At 46.3% G+C, this 23,186-nt stretch overlaps 1 protein-coding gene across 2 annotated transcripts in view; it reads right to left on the bottom strand.

Moving 5' to 3' along the window:
* Positions 1–23,186, bottom strand: part of BRAF (B-Raf proto-oncogene, serine/threonine kinase) — a 1,813,806-nt gene that overhangs the window by 953,567 nt on the left and 837,053 nt on the right. For both annotated transcript variants that reach the window (XM_069628802.1, XM_069628803.1), the window contains exon 7: positions 18,502–18,621. In XM_069628802.1, the coding sequence (XP_069484903.1) occupies positions 18,502–18,621 (120 nt within the window). The remainder of the gene's footprint in view (positions 1–18,501; positions 18,622–23,186) is intronic.

The raw sequence follows: 23,186 nt of genomic DNA, 5'->3' as shown, positions 1-23,186 counted from the left end.
AAAAAATAATTGCCTCTCGTGGACTATCTTTTAAAAGCTACTGCTTTACTCTTTGTTCTGGTTAACTGAGCATGCAACCCCCTTTGGAGGTCTGCCTTGCAACGCATAACAATGCTTGATACAGGAAACAATCCACGTCACTATAGTCTCCTTACCTGCCTGTTTACCCATATAGGAACCCCCCGAAAGTGACCACAAGCCTTTCAGAGGACCTATAAGTCCACTCATGGTTGGATTAAGCCATCCTGCTAAGGGTGTCTGCCTCATCTGTCGCTTCGAATGGGCAGCTTGTAACGAAATGTCACTCAGTAGAGCATATTGACTGTTTTGGACCACGAGTGCACACAGTCTAATTGGCTTCTTGCTGATTTAAGTAGAACATTGTCCCTACATTATTTGTGAGGATCATCACAATGAAACTTCTTAAGAACAGCAAAAAGGGGGGGGCGTGGCTTGGAGCGCCATCGATGTGGTTGCTCCCTTGAGGCCGCCCGTGGGATGTCCGCCGCCGCCGCCGTCAAATTCAAGCGGTTCTGATCAAGTATCCGAGTCGCCAATGTCATCTACAGCGATCGGAACCGATGAGGCGCAACCTGGCCTACACAATGAACTCCGAACGCTGGAGCGTTCTCCTAGAACTTAGCGACCGAATCGCTCCCCCGTCACCATTCGAAGAAACCAAGATGGCGGCCGCGCCGGAACTCAACAATATACTAAGAACCCGATGGTGACGGGTTTCAGGGGGACCGAAGAAGAGTAGCAAACGGACCCGCCAACACGGATCCAGCCGGATCGTATCGGGGTTCCCCGGAGAATATGTGAGAACTTCATCGGGGGCTGCTTACGACCAGGTCGACGAGGGAAATACGGAGGCCACGAGATAAGCCCTGAGAGCCACCCAGAGAAGCCTCGACCTTGCGGGCCATACCGCAGCGACACACCTCCCCCTCCCATGCACTATCACTTCCTGGGGCGCCCCGGCCCACTCATCCAGCTAGCGACCCAGACTACTTGAACTCTCCTGGGCAACTGGTGCCGAAAACACTCGACCTCCCACCCTTACAACGCACTAAATTCTGCGGACCTAGAGGGGGCTGAGTGCCGTCTCCCACAGCTTTGGTCCCGCCGCAACTCTTCCAGCCAAGTCCGCCAAACACGATCATCATGTCCAGGCAAACGAAGGTTGGCAAGGGCGCAGATATCTCCACCATGCTCACTGCAATAGATAAAAGCAAGAAGCAAGAGCCCCCCAAACTCACCCCACAGAAACAACAGGAGGACGGGGGAGCCCTCGCTACCAAAGGGGACCTGATAGCCTTCATGGCGGACATCAAGTCGGCGTTTCGCTCATGCCTGTCAGAACTCACCACCAAAATCGAACAGACAGACCAAAGGGTTACGGAGGTCGAACAGAGGCTCGGAGAAATCGAAGACCACTCTCGGGACCACACTACCACTCTAGGGGAAATGCAAAGAGCCATTGACTCCCTGCATCAGAAATGCGAGATCCTGGAGTTTAAACATGAGGACCTTGAAAATAGGGCGCGCCGCAACAATCTTCGTATTCGGGGGTCCCAACATCCGTCCCCGACAACAAGCTAGCGGACTAAGTGGGGCGCTTCTTCGAGGCCCTCCTCCCGGACCTGGATAAATCTCAGCTCTTGCTAGATCGCACCCACAGACTTCGCCCGCGTCGAGGGGCAGTCTCTGACCCCCCCCAGATGTCATTACGAGGGTCCACTTCTTTACAACCAAGGAAGCGATTTCGGCAATTAGCCGCCAAGGGGAGGAAATTACTTTTCAGAGCACGCCACTTCAAATTTACCAGGACCTCTCACCACGCCGCCAAGGGGAGGAAATTACTTTTCAGAGCACGCCACTTCAAATTTACCAGGACCTCTCACCACTCACCCTTCAGAAAAGAAGAGCGCTCCAACCCCTGGCACTGTTCCTCCAGGAGCAGCAAGTCCGCTATAGATGGCTGTTTCCAGCGGCTCTACAATTCACATATAAAGGCACCCTACGCCGGATCAGTCACTTGGAGGATGCGGAGAGGATAATGCATCCAACCTCGCCCCAGGAACTCTACACCAAACCCGGAAGGAGCTGAGGGCTCTGGGCCGCTTTCCTCCCCAAAACCTAAACGTACGTCATGGTCATCAACCCAGCGGATCAACAGAAAGAGATGAACAATGGCGCCCCCCGCACCCCCAGGTTTCAACAGCATCTTTCCCTGGTCTCCTCTGACCCGATCTGAACTCGGATCCGACACATAACGCTTAGTCTGATGAGCCTGGAGGGCGGAGACGGTGGACCATACCCACGGTTCATACCCACTCCAAGGACACTTTCCAACTTTCGTTCCTTGGAAACCCACAGTACTTGATACGCGATGGGACAATCGGCCCCGTTGGCCAAGGGTACGCCCCTACTTACAATGTCGGTCTACCCACCAGTTAAAGTTGCGGCCCCCCGTTGGGGTTCCGCGTTAAAACCTCAAGTGCAGGATGGTACCACAAGATCCCACGACAAACATGGCAGCTGAACCACCGACTCAAACTCCCCCCCCAACTCAAGAGAATAGAGGATGGGACACCACTGGACAACCAAGTTCTGCGAATCCTCTCCCTAAATGTTAACGGACTGAATTCCCCTAACAAACGAAAGGCAATTTTATTAAAGCTCCAGGACGAAGACGCAGCGATAGCTATGCTCCAAGAGACCCACTTGCTTCCGGTGGACGTGACCCGACTTCGCTCTCGATTATTCCCGCTTCAATTTTTTGCCTCCGGCCCAAGCAAAAAGGGAGGCACGCCGATCCTCTTTAGAAAAGACTTGAACCCGCAAATCCTGGAAACAAAAACATGCCCTGAAGGCCGATACACAGCAGTCAAATGCCTCCTGTTGGGAGACCTATACACCTTCATCTCGGTATATGCCCCTAACACTGGACAATCACACTTCTACGACTTCTTGGGCACGACTCTCGCTAGTTTTGTGGAGGGTCAAACAATTGTCGGAGGGGACTTCAATGGGGTTCCCGACCCCACTAAAGACCGGTCACACCCCCCGACTCCAAGCGGTTTCGCCCAAGCACTTAGCTTCCTCTGGCTGTTCAGGTCTCTGAAGATAATAGACTCATGGCAGGTGTTTCACCCCGACGAAAGAGACTACTCCTTCTACTCGTTCGTACACCGCACCTTCTCAAGGATCGACCTGTTCCTGATCTCCCCGCACACCTTCCCTCAGTCAAAGAGGTCTCCATCTGCACGAGAGCCATGTCCGACCACGCTCCAGTGTTCCTGGAACTCCGGGTTCAGGACCCCAACCTCAATAACCCACGCAAATGGTCTCTATATGACCCGATTCTCAATGACATGGCTACGAGAGACAAGATCGCGACGGGAATAAAAAACTTCTTTGACGAAAACCCAGCCTCAGACACTTCACTAGCGAATAACTGGGACGCCATGAAGGCAGTAATCAGGGGTTCCCTAATTGCTCAAGGAGCGGCCTACCACCGGAACAGACGCCAGACCCGAATAGCTCTAGAGGATGAGCTAAGAGAGGCTGAGGCAATCCACAAGGAAAAAGGCTGGTCCCCTAAGACGCAACGGATCATGCGAACAGCGAGGAAAAAGCTTGAAGCCCACTACGCGGAACAAACCGCCCTACTGATGGCAAAAGCCAAACAATCATATTACGCGAAGGGCAACAAGGCGAACAGGTTCCTGGTGGCCAAACTAGCCAAACAGAGACGCGTCATCACGATCGCAGGTCTGTGTGATCCTGAGGGGGTCACCCGGTACTCGGAGCCCGAAAAACGACAGCTCGCGACAGACTACCTAAACCAAATCATGAAGGCAACCCCTCGGAACCTACCGCAACAGGTGGAATATCTACAGAGGGCAGCGGTACCCCGTCTCGCCAACACAACGAGAGACGAATTGGAGGAGCCCATTACGGGGGAGGAGGTCGAGGAGGCCATCAAGTCGCTTAAAACACGAGCCCCAGGTCCGGACGGCTTTTGGACCAGGTTCTATAAACTATTCAGGCCACAACTGACCCCCCATCTGGTGACCCTGTTCAACTCCTTCAGAGACACAGGCTCTGTCACCCCATCAATGCAGGAATCAACCACCATCCTCCTGCCCAAACCAGGAAGGACCCAAGGAGTCTAACCTCCTACAGACCGATTGCACTCTTAAACATTGATGCAAATATATACTGAAAAATCCTGGCAAACCGCTTGAACCGCATCCTCCCGAAGATCATTCACCTCGACCAAGCAGGCTTCATCCTTCACCGGTCAGCGGGAGACAACATATGGAGAACCTAGTGGACCTTGCCTCCCGGAACTCCCAAAAACTGGTCTTAGTGGCTCTGGACGCAGCCAAGGCATTTGATCGAGTAGATTGGCCCTTTATGAAACTCACCCTAGAGGCCTTCGGCTTCGGGTCAACTTTTCAGACAATGGTTCTAGCCAACTATAAGAGCCCAAGTACGAGTCTAAGAATTAATGGACACAGCTCAGCTCCGATCCCCCTGTCATGCGGAACCCGGCAGGGCTGCCCGCTGTCGCCTTTACTCTTCGCACTCACCATGGAGCCTTTGGCCCAAAGGATTAGGGGAGACGACCAAATTAAAGGGCTGCAGAACGGCCCCACGCAACACAAAATTGCCCTATACCCGGACGATGTCCTACTCACGATCTCAGAAGCCCAATCATCATTGAAACAGGCGATACGAGAATTTACCACCTATGGTGAGGTCTCAGGCTTCACTATAAACTTTGACAAATCCTCAGCCTTGGGCATCGGGCTCACCCCAGCAGAACGGGAGCCACTGACTGCGATGTGCCCGATGACATGGGTGAAGAAGGCCATCCCCTACCTAGGGGTCCACATCCCGGCTAACCCAAGAGACACATACAAAGCCAACTTCCCCCGGCTACTTAAAGAACTGGAAGGCGACTTGAAACGATGGGAGACCCAAGAGATCTCACTGCTGGGGCGCATCACAGCATGCAAGATGAACCTACTGCCGAGGTTCCTATACGCCTGCGCCTCCCTCCCAGTAGCGATTCCCACACCAACCCTCAGGGACATCCAAAGGAAAATGCTGAAATTCATCTGGAAAGGTAAGAGAGCGAGAATCCCTCTCAAAACGATGCTGGGGGCTCCAAGCTAGGAGGTCTGGGGGTTCCGGACTTGCGGGCCTATAGTGTGGCAGCACAACTAGCACAGATTCAACAAACACCAACAAAAACCGTGAGTGTGGCATGGGTGGGGAGTAGAGCAATCACTCTACTCCAGAAAACCCCCGCCACTCTATCTTACCTACCAATAACATAGAGTGCCATAATACTAGCATGTCCACTCTTAGATGGAATTGTGAATGTTAGCATGTCCACTCTTAGATGGAATTGTGAATGTTAGCATGTCCACTCCTTGATGGAATTGTGAATGTTAGCATGTCCACTCCTTGATGGAATTGTGAATGTTAGCATGTCCACTCTTAGATGGAATTGTGAATGTTAGCATGTCCACTCTTAGATGGAATTGTGAAGGTTAGCATTTAGAAGTACGCCGGATAGCCCTCTGAGAAAGATGCACTAGAATTTGCATTTAGAAGCTGTCCCCAATTAGCCTCTCTGTGAAAGTTGAATTTAAAATTGTTCCCACCTGCATTTAGAAGTGTACTCAGTTGCATTCAGAGGCTGCGCCCGATAGCCTCTCTGTGAAAGTTGAATTTAGATCTGTCACCACCCGCATTAGAACTGCTCCCACCTCCATCTAGAAGTGTACCCAATTGCAGTTGAAGTTGCGCCGGATAGCCTCTCTGAGAAAGTTGAATTAGAATTGTTCCCTCTTGCATGTAGAAGTGTACCCAACGGCATTTAGAAGTGTGCCCAATTGCATTTAGAAGCTGCACCCAATAGCCTCTCTGAGAAAGTCGAATTTAGAATTGTCCTCACCTGCATTAGAATTGTACCCAATTGCATTTAGAAGCTGCGCCCAATAGCCTTTCTGCGAAAGTTGAATTTAAATCCGTTACCACCCGCATTAGAACTGCTCCCACCTGCTCCTGGAAGTGTATCCAATTAGAGTTGGAAGTTGCGCCGGTTAGCCTCTGTGAGAAAGTTGATTTAGAACTGTTCTCTCTTACATGTAGAAATGTACCCAACGGCATTTAGAAGTGTACCCAATTGCATTCAGAAGCTGCACCCAATAGCCTCTCTGTGAAAGCTGAAATTTAGAACTGTTCCCACTTGCATTTAGAAGTGTACCCAGTTGCACCTGAAAGTTTGCACCCAATAGCCTCTCTGTGAAAGTTGAATAAAGAACTGTTCCCGCTCGCAACTAGAACTGTACCCCGCACCTCCTCAGAGAAAGTTGAATTAGAATTGTACCCTCTTGCAATTAGAAGTGTATCCAACAGCATTTTAGAAATATACCCAATTGCATTTAGAAGCTGCACCCAATAGCCTATCTGATAGCTGATTGTAAAACGGTTCCCACCTTAATTTAGAAGTGTACCCAATAGCATTTTAGAAGTGTACCCAGTTACACTTGAAAGTTGCACCCAATAGCCTCTCTGTGAAAGTTGAATTCAGAACTGTTCCCAGCAGCGTTTAGAAGTGTACGAGGGTGTGAACTAGACGATAATGACTGAACGAATGTGTGGAGCGGACGAATATGAGGAACGGACGAATTTGTACAACAGACGATGCTTAATATGCTTTGGAATGAAGGAAACACTTGAAAACATACATCATACCACACCCCACGCTTACTCTCCCTCTTACACCACCACTCATCTAGAACACAGAGATACTATGACACCATTCGGTATAACTGTTCTCATATCCACATCTCCCTCTTACTCCACATCACTCTAAGTAATCATTGCTGGATTCACACCCCCCAGCCAGGCGTTCTCCTCAGGCCTAACGCAGCCACACTCGTTCTGGGTAAAACCGACCAGAGCAAACACATACTCCTGACCTCTCAACCACCACACGTACAACTAAAAAGCAGCTACCACTCGATTTCCGCACCAGCTGCACACATACCTAGTGCGCACACGCACTTTTGGACTCCCTCTACTCTCTATACTGACCTGAACTTCGGTTCCCAAGGGCGTTCAACCTACCAGCGCCTTCAGACCATACCAATGGTATATAAGGCGCTATATAAATGCAAAATAACAATAACAATAACATGGCAAACTATAACAAACCGCCCCAGGTGGGTAGAGCTGGAACAATCACAAGTACCTCTACCCTTGCGATTTCTGCCACACATCCCGCCCCCCCTCAGAACACACTGGGGAGACCTTCTTCTATCAACTAAACACACCCTTAGCTCCTGGGACTGGGCACTAAAGCAAAAGGGAGTGCCAAGAGGACTGAGCCCACGCTCCCTGGTCTTCCATAACCCATCCTTCTCACCCGGAGCGGACCCCCGCAATTTCCGGAACTGGATAAAGGGCGGGCTGGAGACCATAGACCAGCTATATATGGGAGGGACACCACTCACCTTTGCCCAATGTAAGGAGAAATTCCAACTCCAGGAAAGGGACAGATTCACTTATATCCAGCTACGCCACTGGTGCTCGCACGCCCAATCTCTGCAGGCAGCAACACGCCCGCCCACCGTCCTGGAACTGACACTGGGGGACCTTCCAACCCGGGGCAGGGTATCCACCCTATATAGGCGCTTCCTAAGGGACTTCCTGTCCACAAAGACCCGCTGTATGGCTCAATGGGAGGCAGACCTGGGTGGACATATGGACCAGAACACACACCTCCTCCACCTGCGTTACCAATCGGGAATGCGCATACAAGGTGCTCCTCCGGTGGTATTACCCGCCCCTTCGACTTCACCACATGAACCCACAAGTGGATCATGCCTGCTGGAGAGGATGTGGCCACCCAGGCTCCTTCTTCCATATGTGGTGGGCTTGCCCAAAGATACGACAGTTCTGGAGGACATGCCTGGAGACCATCACACAGATTACGGGAACGGCGATTCCTCTGGAACCTGAACCAGTTTTGCTGGGAGCTCCGATCCCTGCGATCTACCCGCGCTCCGGGACCAGGTCTAAGCTATTGACACACTGCCTTCTGGCGGGGAAAACTGTGTTGGCCAGGGCCTGGAAATCCCCAGAAGGCCCTCACATAGCCCAATGGTGGTCTAAACTCTGGGACATCCTGATCGCGGAGAAGGTGTTGGCAGCACAGGCGGGAACGCTCCATCGCTTCCAGAAGGTTTGGAGCCCAGTGCTGGAATACGACCAGCGCTTCCCCGCCCAGACCCATAACCGACCAGGGCCCGATGGATCCTGAAACACCAAGAGAACCCTGAGGAAGACACATAGACGCTAAGGGGCAAACTGGATAACCCAGGAGGGAAAATTCCGCCTCCAAACCTGAGGGGTGGAAGGCTGGAGGGAGGTGGGAGGGAGGAAGCCTGGTGGGGGGGAATGAGGACTGGGGATCAAAAATCCTGAAAAAGCATTGCTTGTAATTTGTCGTGATATGTGTATTTGCCATTCTGCCTTGATTTAAAATAAACAAAGTTAAAAAAAACAAAAAGAACAGCAAAAAGGCTTGAAGTGATAGGAAGATCACTTTCAGTTCTAGATAGTGTATGCGCTCCATTGCCTCCTTCAGACACCATATGTCGTAGGTCTGCAACTTTCCCCAGAGTGGCTCCCAGGCCTGAAGGAGAAGAGTCTGATGTCAGTGTTAATTGGTGTGGTGGATCCTGAAAGGGATAGCCCAGCAGGAGATTTTGCCTGACCACCAGAGAAGACCTTCTCAGGGCCAAGCCAGAAACTGAACTGGCTTGCACTGGGGTTCCTCATTCAGCTCCCAATGCATTGCTAAATGAAGCTAAGTGGGGAACATATGGATGTCATGGGTACAACTAGCACACACAAGGCCATTGGCCAGAAAAGGCATCAAAACCACCATGCTGCTGTCTGAGCATGGGCCAAGAAGAGGTGTACCGTGGCAAACACGTCCGACTCTTTCTTGTGTCTTGAGAAACTGCCTCTCTATTGCGGGATATCAAGAAAATCCTTCAGCTTTTGGTTAAAAACAAGGGTGGAGTTTCTGCCGTTGATGAAGTTCCAACATCAACATGAGGTCTAAGGTATTGCGAACTGAAAGACACCTGAACTGGTGACATTGCAGTAACCAGCCAATTGTCCAGTAAAAGATACATGTGTATTCGTATAATCTATTCAGCCGAAGGAAGGATGCTATTGTGTTCATCAGCTTGGTGAAAACTCTGGGTGTAGAACTGTGACCGAATGGCAGGACTCACTATTGAAAATGGTCTTCATAGATAGAAAACTGGAAGTAACACCAGCGAGAGAGCCAAACAGGTATATGCAGGTACGCATCTTGAAGTTCCACAGCAGCCAGCCAGTCGCCCGGCTTTAGGGAAGTCTGCATGAGGGCAGGGGTCATCATCTTGAACTTTTCTTGGGGTAAAAAATGATCGACAGACAAGAGGTCCAGAACTACCCAAAAGCCTGCCTAGTTCTTTTTGGAGATGGAAAAGAACCATGAAAAGCATCCCGACACAGTTTGAGAATGGAAAGAAGAGCTTTGCAATTTACTGACGAGACTCTCAGCCTCGCTGAGCGAGGGGCAGAGGAGAGGGATGAAGATAAGGAAGTGGTAACAGGACAGCTGGCTATCACTTTCACTTGCTCAGATGATGAGACTCTGCCCCCTACCGGGTGCTGTGGGCCTTCGGACTCGAGCCACTTAGACAATTTAGGATCAGGGGAGTGTGAGGGCTGGGAGAAAAAGCCTTTGGTGAAAGACATGCCTAATTGCTATGGGAGGCACTGGTTCAACTAGTCTGCCCTGCTCAATTGGAAACCCTCTCAAGTCTCCTGCGGTTGTAGCCAATAAAGGATGCCTCTGCTAAGCGGACGGTCCTGCCTTGGCTGGAGATTTAGTGCAGAACACCAAAGGTTTTGCTGTTTGGGTGTTGTCTTTTTCTTGCTCAGCCCTTCATCCGTATACTGATGGAACAGTTTGACTCCATTAAAAGGGTAAATCCAAGATCCTCTCTTGTAACATCCGGCTGAACCATGATGCTCTCCAATAGGGCTTGTCCACTGTGAGCCGCACCTATGGCCATTCTCCAAGCAGCAGTGTCCAGATGGTGGTAGGACACCTCAATCATGTCATAAGCCACTGGACATGCTGTAGCCAGCCCAGAGCAGAAAACCGCCCAATACTCAACAGTAAGGAGTAGGGTATCATAGTATCCCCAGCTCTTTCCAGAGCCCTCAGTGAAAGTTTGTCTGAAATTGAGGAGGGAGTTTTGGTAAGTCTCACCAGCAGGATCCAAGATACGATAGTCTTGCCCCAAAGTGCCTTCAAAAGGAAGAGGAGGAAGAAGAAAGTGCTTTTACAAAGATGGTAGCTGCCGCTACTATGGAGGAATGAGCTGGAGGCTGACCTTTCACGCAATGTTGCTCCCCAGGAAGGAGCCAGTAACAAAGGTCTGACTTCTGAGCTACCGGCAGCACCAAAGCTGGCTACGTTCCTCAACCTCATTAGGCTGCAGATGGATGCCTGTCTTGTCTGCCACTTTCAACTAGAGGCTTGATGACAAAACTCCATAGTCCATCTGGGAACTCTCATGCATAGGATCCACAAACCCTCGATGAGGCCCTGAACCCTCTCATGAAAGGCTTTAGCCGCCATCGAAACACTGTCCATGTCATCCACGGAAACATCCATGCCTCCCAGATCATCCCCTCATGGACCAGGAGGTAATAAAGGCAGTGGTGGTGGAGACTCCTCAGGAAATGGAGGCTGCATTGGTGGCAGCAGGGCCATTGGAGGTAGAAGTGGCGGCATAGGAGGCAGAACCGCAGGCAGTGTTAGCTGCGCTACAGGTTTCGTTTAGGATGATCTAGAACCAGAGGCAGGCGCCAGTCCTGGAAAGGAGTGTCATTTGAACCATCATTAGTATCAGACTGAGGTATCTGGAAACGGCACCTCCCGTATAATACTGCCTCAGAGTTAGAGTGCATGAGGTCCTGAAATCACTAAAAATCCTCACTTGAAGAATGGTCATGAGGAAAAAATACCCGAGGGCCCAGAAGTGCATCTGCCCACCCAAGTACTGTGGAGCACCGTGACCGGTGGAGTGGAGTAGCCCCTCACACTGGGGGACCACTTTACCTGTGGGGGGGGGGAAGGGAGAAGCCCCAAAGACCAAAATGGATACATAGTTAAAAATCTGTCAGTCTACTGAACCCATTGCGTCAGAAGCCGCTGGATGAGAATCTCCCAGTGACTGGGCTGAGTCAGAACCAGTGACAGTTGCCACCTAAGAATAGTGTGCCATCAAGATCTGCAGCTGAGGCACAGCGATGGGACTTTGGAAACGGAAGCGTGCATTCAAGACTATCTGCATGCAGTGCCTACCGCTAAAGGTTGTTGGGTGCCTTTAGGTGACAATCTGGTACTTGGTGCTGGGTGGGCCTCAGGAGGAATCCTGTTATGAAGCGACGTGCTTTCGAGGGCAGCGTCCCGGTTAAGAACCCTTAGAGAGACCAAAGTTTCCTTGGACTGAGGTCCGGTGACAGACCCCGAAAGGTCTTGGTCACTGGTAGCCAGCTCAACAGAGGCCAAGGGCTGAACCCCAGTAGTGTGGTTTCTAGCAAGTCCGAAGTGGGTCCTCCAAACACAGTCGACCCCCAGGGAGGAATCACATATCTCAGGTGGCCATCTAAAGAGGTTTACTCACCTTCTTTGAAGCCATAAAACATCTGAAGAGATCCGGTCGAACCTCCTTGAAAATGGCTTTCCACTGTGTCAGCCAATACATCACTGACTTCTGTGAATGGGCGTTGCAGAGTGCACAGGTGCCAGCAGGGGAAGAGGCCCCAAACACTCTAAACAAAGAGTGTGGGGGTCCACAGCTTAGACTAATTTACAACACCAGAAGTACACAGAAAAGCCTGCTTTACTACCATGCAAGGTAAAGAGCACAGGTGAGTTGGAAAATGAAAAATAAGAACAAAAATACAGCAGGGAAGGGGCGACACAAAAAGTAAACCTGCAGGGTTAAGCATCCAAATCATAGAGTTTGGAACCTATTCTTAGGGGTTTAAACAAATGTCCAATGAAGTGGTCAAAAGAACAGCTCTCAAAGCCTATTCTTAACGAGCCATTAGCCGCCTGGCTACCCAAAGCTATAAAAACGAGTTCAAGAAGTGTCCAATAAAGGTTCACAAAGCCTACTCTCAAATGGCCAATCCTAGTCTAGCACAACAGAACAAAAGGTTTTCCTGGGACTGGTTTACTCGCAGTCTGGACACTTAATCCCTATTCCCACTTCACCACACATCTCACTGTCTCTCATGGGTTCAGTCCTCACCTAAGCCTTGTAGCATTCACTTCAGGTCTCCCCCACCAGACATTGGGTTTCTCAGCATTCACTTCAGGTCTCTCCCAGACTTTGGGTATCTCAAGCACAATGGGTATTTCTTCAACCTCTCCATCAGGCTCCTTTTAAAGCAGCCAATATGTGTCCCCTCCTGCCTGGGGTGGTTCTTCTCATGTTTTTCTATATGGGAATTTGGTCCTAGGTTCGACTCTTTCACTAAGAGCCAAAGGTTTCCATGTTTTAACAGCTTCCAATGGCGTAGCCTCAGCAAGCTAACCATGGTTTCCTAGGTCACAAGGTCCCCATGTATCCAGAGTATCCTTGTTCAGCATGTCTGCTTTGTTCCAGGAGTCTCTCCCTTCTCTGGTGTTTCTCAGCTCTTATTATAGTCCTGCGCTAGTGAGTTGTTATACAAGCTAGCTCAGGATTGGCTCCCTCTCTAGCAGGTTGCGTCAGGTCTTGCAATTGGTTAGTTTCCATTTGAAACGTCAATTGCCTTGCATTCAGCTTTTCAAATAGATTAGGAAGTGCTCTTAATTCGTTTTTATGATTTAGTCTGACAGTTTCTGTCGGCACAGGACTGTCTGCGCCATTTTGTAATCGTCATGGTTCAGGTTTGCAGGTCTGCGGTATCACACAATGTTCTTACAACAGGTAAACTTTCCTGCTGGTTTGTAATTCAATCGTCTGCGGTCAAAAGCTCACGATCCACAGGTATTCTTTTCCTTCGGAGTGTTTATGAACTTCTATGCTTTCATGTTCAATCTTTCCCAAAATTCTTGCAGATGTAGTTACCACTGCAAGAAAACTTTTCATGCTCATGGGTTTTCCTATTCCATCCTGTTTGTCCATTCCCCTAAGTAATCAGCTTAATGGTTTTCTATTGCTATTTTCCATGGGCCTCAATAGATGTTGGGACTTTCAGTCCTCTGTCTGTTTATTTGGGATCATCTTTCTGTGGGTGGTAACAACATTCTGATCTAAGGGGGTGGGTGAGCCTGCAGGATCCCATTCATTGCACCTTCTGGGAGAGACCTCGGGCAGCTGCTGAATCAACAGCCCATAGCGGCTCACCACTCTTCACATAGTAAGATGTGGTGCTCACAACTCACTACAAAAACCACTAGCACCTCTATGACGATGATGCCTGGAAGCAAAGAGCAAACATTTTGACACATTTTTCCAACCTTTGGCTATGGGAGCCCTTTCTTGTTTGAAGGACATCAGGGATATCATTAATATGATTGAAGGAAAAAACTATGACACTATCTGACAATTATATATAGCCTTTGATCTTATGAAGACACTAAATTGTGAACATTTGCACTTAAAACAAACCTAACACCCTGTCTCCACAGAGATTATCATCTGTCTTCGGAACATTGCACTTTGTAAAATTGTTTCACTTACAAAGATGATTTTTATTTACAAATTAGGAAAACCGATATGGGTGCAGATTTTGCACCCAGCCTGGAGAATATTTTTATGGGCCAGCTTTGAGGACAAATGGATTCATCAAGATCAACCCCTTAACCAGCAACATAAGGTGCTGCAGAAGGTACACTTGTATGGCATAGCAAGGAACCAAGGAATGCATGGAGCAGTTCAATACATGGTTTAACTGCTTACATCACAATTTGGAATTTACCATGCAGTGATTTGAAAGAAATAGCATATCTTCACCATTCGATGAAGCAATGCTCTATACTATATTTCACAAACAGTGTACTGATCGGGATACCCTCATCCATTACTCCAGCAACCAACCAAAAATACAATTGGCCTTATGAACAATTTTAGACTAAAATTAAACTGTACCTATAGATCTATTTATTTTCATGCCAATGCTCTTATCGCTAAGCTAAATGACAGACAGTGCCCATGTCATCTGGTTAAGGGAGGCCAAATGGCGCTGGTACACAAATGGGGATGCTTTATTCACTCCAAAAAAGAGGATAGAAACTTTGGCATATGTTACCACCTTGTCCAGGCGAACATCTAAAATCAAGAGAATCCACAAATACTAGTATCTTTTGGAAACAGTTATGGCTGAAATTCCAAAACCAATTTTCACCCTCAAATGTGGTAAAAACTTAATACAGCATTGTTTATGCCAGACGGGGGACCAGGCACAAGCGCTTCACAATCAGAACGTGCTTTAACCTACCACCAGTAATCGGACACTATTAATTTTGGGCATCGTTGACTTTGCACTTCGACATCAAAAAGCATATGGCGAGTTCCCCAGAGAATGTAGAAAGCATACAAATTGTAATACTGAAAACACCATACATTTTATCATTTTCCCTGCAACCCCATCCATATTGGTAGGACAGCATGGTCAGTGACAATAGGCTTAGGTGAGAACTATTTGAGAATCAGAAGCCAAGGTCTAATGGTCAAATCTTTTTTAGACAATCACATCAGGATCATAAAAGGACCAATATGTATACTGTTGAATAGGATATAGGGATTACCGAGCCAGGAGATGCTTACAAATTCTTGAAAAAAAATTGTATTCTGCCCCTTAATAGAGATGGATTTCACAGAGCTGCATGTGATAAGTGAATGGAACATTTATCTAACTAGTTAGGGGTCGGTACTAGATGTGCAACATTTCTGCAGCACTTAGATGTTTATGATCTTACCTGCAATATATATCAAAATATTGTGCTTTGGTAGATAAATGTAAGTTTCAAAAACATTTCGTAGCTGTGAAATTTCCCTATCACAGAATTATATTACTATGCCTCGACTAATTTGCATTTCTCTTCGGGGCCACTGATATTACTCCTAGGTGTGCTCCATGAAGATCAGCACTAAATAAAACAACTGCTCTGCCTTCTCGTTCGCTAAGATCGATCTTTTAATAGCAAGGAATATGTACTTAATTTTTCTTTACCGCTGCTTTCCAAGTTCAAAGAAACCGGGTTAGTTGTAGATGCTGGGTTATTTTTGTACAAATAAAAACAAAGCTAGAGATGCTAATATACTGATTATTCTTTTACGTTTTCTGAATAGAGAACTGCCAGCACTGAAGATAGCAGCATAACAAAGATGGAATAGGAAAGTCTCCATGTGGATCAATGATGCACAATAGCTTCCTCTGAACAGTGTGAAATCTAGGGTGCTTAAGTTTGGGGCCAGTGGTCCACTCTCCAGGGATGGGTTTGACCAGATCTTGCCAACCTTTCATGCATGATATTTGTGCTTTTATGGACCATCCAGCAGCTACGCAGAGGCCCCCTGTTAGACATGTACCAAGTGGGACAAGCAGTCATTGATGTTGATGCAGGACATGTAATTATTCAACTGATGGGCACGGTGGAAATACTTGACATGAATGGAGTTTACCATAGAAGGTTTTGAATAGTTTTTGGCAATTCTGTAATTGTAACAAGGGTGGGCGTAGGGTGCGCCTTATTCTTTTTTTTTTTAAACACTCTTTATTGGCATTTTATAATAACAACCCAAGAACCCGCAACTTACTTTTCTTGTCATAATATCTGCCAAAATACTATCACGCAAGACGTCACCTTGGGTAGCTGGAGATAAAAGTCCTGGCTTATGCAAATGACATGGAGGTCATTAGATCTATCCCTGAGACCTCACTCTCACCTCTGTTGGGATTACTCTAAGAATTTGGTAAGTTTTTATGCTGAAAAGTGATTTGGAAAAAGAGTGAGATGCTGCCGATTTTTTAAACGTGTTTCAGGTGCACTTACCGGATTAGGAGTTAACGTGTACAAAGGAGGGGATTAGGTACCTGAGGCAAGACCCAGTCAGGGATGTTTCTACAATTTTACATTATGTTGTAAAAATAATACAGGGAGTTGAGGGGGACATACAGAGATGGCAACAAAGATTGACACTGTGAAAATGGTTTTGCCCTCAACATGGGCCTTTATGTTTGGTGCATTAATCTTCCCCTTATTAGAAGAAAACCTCAAGCCGATTTAGAAAATGTTAGGGGATTCTTTTATTTTGGGAAAGTGGAAGAAAGGAGCAATTATGTCAGTACCGTAGAAAAGTGATAAAGGAAGGTTTAGGCTTCCCAAAGACTAGGAATTACGACAGGTTGATTTCCAGACACAGAACTTTGTATTGGTTACAAGAATGTGATTAGGATGACCCAGAGTGGTTACGATGGGAGCAGAACTTTGCATTACCTTAGAGGCTCTGTGGAGTATGGAATGACATTTATGCCCGGGGATTGTGCTGCCAACTGTGAATGCTACCATAAAGTATTTGAAGAAATGTATGCCCTTACTGGTAGAATGTTCTGTCCCATCCAAAGGCATCCCTGTGGGGAAACTCAGTTTTTACTCTTCAAAATAAGAAGCTGTAAAAAAAGCCTTAGATCTCTGCATGGATCTATTATTCATGGATGTACGATCTGGTACTAGTAGGAGGACATATTAATATTTGAAATTTAAATATAACTTTCATGAGATGGAAAAACAGAGGCATCAGCTGTTGGGAGACTGGCTGGAGACATTGAGTAGCTTGACTAAACCTGCGATTTGGGACCTACCAGAAGCTTATTAGCTCTTACAGCCTTGTGTGTTTAGGGTGAGAATGCTTCAATGGGTAATCTATTCTGCTCAAGATTCCAGGGGACAGAGAGCAGTATAGGCAATCGTGTTCAGTTTACCTGGGAACAATGATAAGTGAGGTGTGAAACACCATCTGTGGAAAGATTCAGAGGAGCAACTGTGATCCTAATTTTAGATATACCATGCCACGAATTATATTATGCAGTTATTAGACCCAAAACATGATGTTCAAACTATTTAGCCAACAATGGGTCCAGCTTGGCTTGTAAAAGGGGAGGAACAACACTGGCACACATTTTGGCACTCATGTAATGAGCTTTTGAAAGGAAAACTGAGTTGATCGGGAAGAGATGTTCCCTTGGAGCCTCTGATGTTCAAATTTTATTTCATTTCAAGTCTGTCCCTTTGACAGACCACACATGGAGATAGGTCTATAGAGCGCTCACCTATGCTAACAAAAAATGTGTTAAAATTCTAGAAAACCAAGAGATGCCGAAAGATTGAATTCTGGGTTACGTATATCAATCAAGTTTCTAGATAGGAGAAAACTATGCTCGTCAGAAGGAAGAAGTTATTAGAATATGTTTTCTTTGGGCAGCTTCAATGCTTCAGTGAGATAGGTTTGATGTGTACACTGCTATACACTTAAAATCTGCTCTTGGTCATTTGGTAGATGTTGGAATGGCTGACATAATATTGATGGTTTAAGTGCCACCCCACAGCTCTTGTCTACTCGTGCTTTTTTGTGTGTTCATCATACCAAGTCCTTTCATTTTATTTTTGATCATGCTGTATAACTCTACGGTTATCTTGTATTGTTATACTAATCTCAGGTGCCTGGAGAACAGCCACAGGTCCAATTCCTTCCATTATGATAATGGAAGGAATTGGACTTGTGGCTGTTCTCCAGGCACCTGAGATGTTCTGTATACCAATTATGGGCCTGAGGAGTAGAATGGCTTATCTTATTTAACAAAACTGTATTAAAAAAAGTTTCTGATACATTATTCAAAGTTTCCCAGGATCCTGCACATAGGATCAGTGTTTATGGCCATTAAGATCCCATGATGGAGAAAAGTTATTGCATAGGATCTTGGAGAGTATGTGTAAATGTGACAGGAGTGTATTGGGGAAAGAACAGTCTAGGTTTTAATAGTGGAATCGATTTCTTAACTGGTTAATGGGCCTGTTCAAGTGATGTGTATTTGCAAAAATAATATCTTTTATAAGCTCTCATCTTTTCATGGGTTTTCAAATATTCGTGGTGCCAAGATCTGTACTATTAATTTCAAGTACAGTGGAGAACCATGGAGCTGTACACTATTGATTTGTTGACTTCCAAGACACAGCAACTGAATCCTCTGCAGTTCCCACACTGATATGATAATGTTGGTGTTACAATTAAAACAAACATCACCAATATTTAATCTGATATCAGACTATAACAAGTATAGAGGAGTGAAGAGACATTTGCCAGCACATTCAAAGAACACATTTTTCAAAAGCGATCTTACCCAATTGAATCGGTGGGAGGTTCGGGCACACACAATCCAGTTGCTGAGCTGGTCTCTCCTAAAGAAGCATCGTCCTGAGGTATTGGATGGTGCTCAAAGAACTTGGAGACAAACAGCAAACTATGAGGTAAAAAGAAAAAGAAAACGAAAGCAAACCTAACTTGTGCAAAACCCAGACGTGTCAAGATACAGCAAATGATCAAAATAGGCAAACGGGAGAAGGTGGGTGGTAAACCTAAACCAGGCATGTAAAACAAAATCACTAAATTAGTTGAAAATAAAAGATACAGTGACTGTGCACGGTGGAATAGTTTCAACTCCTAAGAGCAGAATCGTTCTGAAATACCTCCCCTCCTATCTAGGTCTACTACAACCATAACCTTCATATTAAAGTAAAAATATATGTCCTACCCTTTCGAAATTGCAAGCAAACCCAGCACTTCTCAATCACGGGTAACAGCTTGCCTGTTATGACCCAACACAGGAATAGAGGGGCTTTACTAACCTGATTGTCATATCATACTTGAGATGCTGTGATAATGAAGGAGTTTCTGTGCAGTGTGACAAACTGAGGGTCCTCTCCCCATCCCAGGGTATAAAAGGGACTCTACGACGAGGGAAAGTCATCCTACCAGCCTTCAGGCCAGAGCTGTGTGCCATCTAAATATGGTTAACGGTGGGAGTCAAAGAGCCTTGTACAGAGTCCATATCCTGTCTCAACCTCCAAAGATGGAAAACAGCCAGAGAGGCAGAGCATGGCGGACAGGCTGTGGGGATGGAAGAAAGAAGCAGGACTTCCACCTGGGCCAACAATGACAGACTGTGCCTTTGAAGCCTTTGATAGGGCAGGGAGCCACAGAAAAATGGAAAATCACAACAACCTATAAGAAGGCATAAAACAACCTGGCAAAGAGGGTGACCAATCCGAGGACATACAAGGGAAGGCCCCTAAAAGGTAAACACATATCAATGTGAGGAAGGCGGAGCAGGTGGGGAAAACAGAAAGGTAAGCAAAAGAGCAAGGATGGGGAATTTCCCTTGAGGCTAAAGGGCAACTTGCCTGGCAGTGGAAGTTCCCTTAAACCAATTACAGCAGCTGGTCTATTTTATACAGCTACCAATCCAAGAAGCTGCAACAGGAGCTCAGTGCCAGACCTCCAGAGACTTGTACTTCAGTTATGTGGGCACTATATCACTGAGAAAAGAATTGAGCCAGGGCTTCTCTTTGGTTTTGTCAATCTTAATTTTCATAGTAAGTTAGTTTGACCTCTTTTTGTTAGTTTGACTTTGTTTTTTTCTTTTAATAACAATGTTTCTTGATATCGAGCACTACATTAATAAGTTTACCTCCTCATATAGCAGCCAACCCGATGGTGGAAAAAAACAAATAGGAGGATGCCAACGTGTAAAGGATCATGGGTACTGTACACAACAGTAGGGATAGTTTTACAGAATGCCTTGTTGATGCCCTTTTTTGACTTCAAAAATAAATAATGTAATACTCTGCACCAACTAGATATCGGCTTATGCAAAGCATGTGATTCTAAACAGATCCACAAGCCTCAGAGGTGTGCATGTGCGTCGTGTGTTTGTGTGAGTGTGTTTAAAAGTTGAAAAGCTTACCATGAAAAAAGCAGGTTGATGAAATCACTATTTAAGGAGCTACGCTCTAAACCCTGGTAGAATCATTCAACGAGCACGCTGTGGGAGCTAAATACCTAAAACTGCTAGTCAATAAGTGTGCTGCATGCTTTATCTTTTTAACTATTATATTAGAGATTCAGAAGGAGACCAGGATCTACATTAGATAGGGTGCATGTGTACCCTATTGTTTATACCATTACTTCACCTAATGTTTAAATTCTTCTGAAAAATGAATGTCCTTTTCCTTTAAAGATAACCTCTAGCTCCTATAGGCATTCCTCCAAAACTCCCTCTTGATACTCAAATGAAAAGCCTTGAAATGTAGCCATCTGTCAAGTATTCTGTTTTTCCGCCACATCAGTTAAACCACAGTCTGAGAGGTGTTTTAAGATGAGACTTATTTCAACAATAATCAAACATGAGTTAGCAATCCTCACCTGTCTGATTGAAATTACAATTGCTTCACGATGCCAACACTTTCAGACATGGAGTGAGTAAACAGGTTTGCACTCATCTAATGTGGGTGCAGACATGCTTAGAAATATTGGGTGTCTTTTTAATCTGATTAGAAAAGCAATGCTATCTACCACTACTAATTCTTTGAGTGTCCTTAGGACATGAATACAAACACCCTAAAAAATAATCACATTTTGGCCAAATGCAAATAGATCATCATTTCAAGCGTAGTAGGAAGCGGTGGTTAGTCAAGTCCTGTACCCCACCAAACCTCAGGTTCCACGGACCTCTGGCAAAACAGTATTTCTCCTGGCACTGGGGCCATAACTGAGGGTGGTGTGACCAAGCCCCAATCCTTGAGGCCTGAGGCCATCAGGGCCGCGGACCGCCACCCACACATTGATGCAGGTCCTAGAGAGGGTATACAAAATGCCCCAGGCTCCCCAGTCCATCGCTAACCTTGTATGTTTGCACAGCCATGTCGTCCCTGAATTTCCTTTGCAGCCTCGAAGAGCATCACCTTGAGAGGAGACCAGCAGAAAAGAGGTAACAACAGAACTGGAGGATCACAGAGCTGCTACAGTGGGTAGGCATGGTTCCTTAAAAGACAAGCTCACAAGTGCTACTTGCCCCACAGGCTTCACATGCTCCTGATCGAGCAAACCCAGACAGGTCCGAAACGTGAACCTTTACCAGAGTATAGACAGCCTGAGAATCCAATATGGCAGCCGGATGTATTGTAACATCAGCTAGAAGAGCTAAGGGGTGGATGCTAACCTATTAGCAACACCTGATAAATCCCCAATGACCAAGTAAGTTTGCACTGCCATCACACAGTCAAGCACACTTGACCAATTGAACATCCTAGGTCCAAACCCAAACAGGGAAGCAAGGGAGGAAGCCTGACAGAAGTGTTGAAGTCACACGTTAGGACAGCTATGTGATGGACAGTCTGTGATAGCGTGGAGGCGGAGGGGAGAAAGCCCTGGCTGGGCTGAATAAGCCCTTCATCCTTCCAAGGTTATTAATTGAGCACCATTGAATTGGGTAATAAAAATTATTACAACACTTAGAAGTGGGAGCAATAAAACAAAAATCATAATAGGACTTGTATGTATATCTACATATATTCTCAGTGTGGCAAAACCTCAATGCAGCACTAAAGGTTAAAGAAAAAACATGCAATATACAGCAGAACATGCAACAAGATTCTTAAAGATTTCTAAAGGCATCTTGCATACAGGCTGTATGAAAGCAGTTCCTCAGTTGTAGTATTGTTCCACCTTCCCTAGTAATTTTCTGCCAATCTAGTTGTGAATGAGTGTTTATTCAATGCACCAACCAAGTTTGTGATCCTGGAAGAAGCAGAGGAACAACCAGAATGTTGTGGAAGGGCATCCAATCCCACAGGACATGTGCAAAGTCAGACTTGGTTCTGCCCTACATTCTGATGTAGAAAAACAGTACTCGTCACTCACCATAGCAATGTTTGATGCCTAACCTAGTACTACCCACTTCCTTCAGACTCAGTAGAGGAATCAAAGAATGTTCAGCAGCAACATAAAAATATTACAAAAAGGGAACCCTAGTCCCAAGCATGGTTCGCCCCATTCCAAAGCATGATTCGTCCTGCTATCCCCATTCTCAGACTTTCCTTTGCCATACGTTTCCTCTCCATCTGTGTTCTAAAGAACCTAATGTCACAATCTGCCCAGCTTCAACACCAAAAGTGTCATCATATTAGGGGGCGTGGTGGTGTTCAGGGATTCTCACCCGTACCCAGGTGCAGTGCCTTCAGTTACCAGCTTGCCAGAAAACCTGATCTGCAGATGGCCTGCAGGTCAAAAAGATTTTCCTGTTTCATATACATAGCTTGCAGCTATCTGTACTGATAATACAATGCAGCCACTAAGTGACCTACAGCAGAAATTGCATTAGGATAAGACTTGTTCTTTTCCGATTGGTTGAAAGCCCGGCCCATGCATCAGCTTTATGCTGAATGGGCACAGGTACCTGAGATTTCTCTACCTTGCTGGCTCCTGGTTGGTTGCACATGTCCAGCCACCTGAGAGCTCTACCAAGATGACTGATGATCGGTTGTACTTGGCCTGCCCCCTGCAATATGTGCAAGGATAGAATAAAAAGGACCAAATACTGGTGGATAAGGGTCTAGTTTACTGACTTGCTTCGATTTGGAACACACTATTCACCAAAGGATTTGTTTTTCTTTTGGAGCAACCTTTTTGGTTACTTTAGTTTCCAGTTTTTGATATGTTGCATACTGAAATTACTTCTTGGAGGGTTTTTGTTTTCTTTGGGTATATCTGGAACCTTGACTTGGAATATGGTTGGAACATGGACTAGAAACTGAATTTCTGGAAATGCATACAATGCTTGAGCTGAGGTTGTATGAATGCACATCTGCAAAAAACGAATTTAACTTATTGTGAATATGCCTTGTTTTCAGATGTGGCTAGCTGCTGATATTTCTGCCCTTCAATATATGTTTAGCAGGCAACAATTGCCAATAACGAATGCTTAATGTTTGCCCAGAAAATAAAACAAGGTTAACAACATGTACGAAG

Source organism: Ambystoma mexicanum, chromosome 12 (assembly GCF_040938575.1).
Source record: "Ambystoma mexicanum isolate Mex_15411 chromosome 12, UKY_AmexF1_1, whole genome shotgun sequence".
NCBI classification, from domain to species: Eukaryota; Metazoa; Chordata; class Amphibia; order Caudata; family Ambystomatidae; genus Ambystoma; species Ambystoma mexicanum.
The sequence above is the reverse complement of the archived record's forward strand: the minus strand, read 5'-3'. Positions and strand labels throughout refer to the sequence as shown.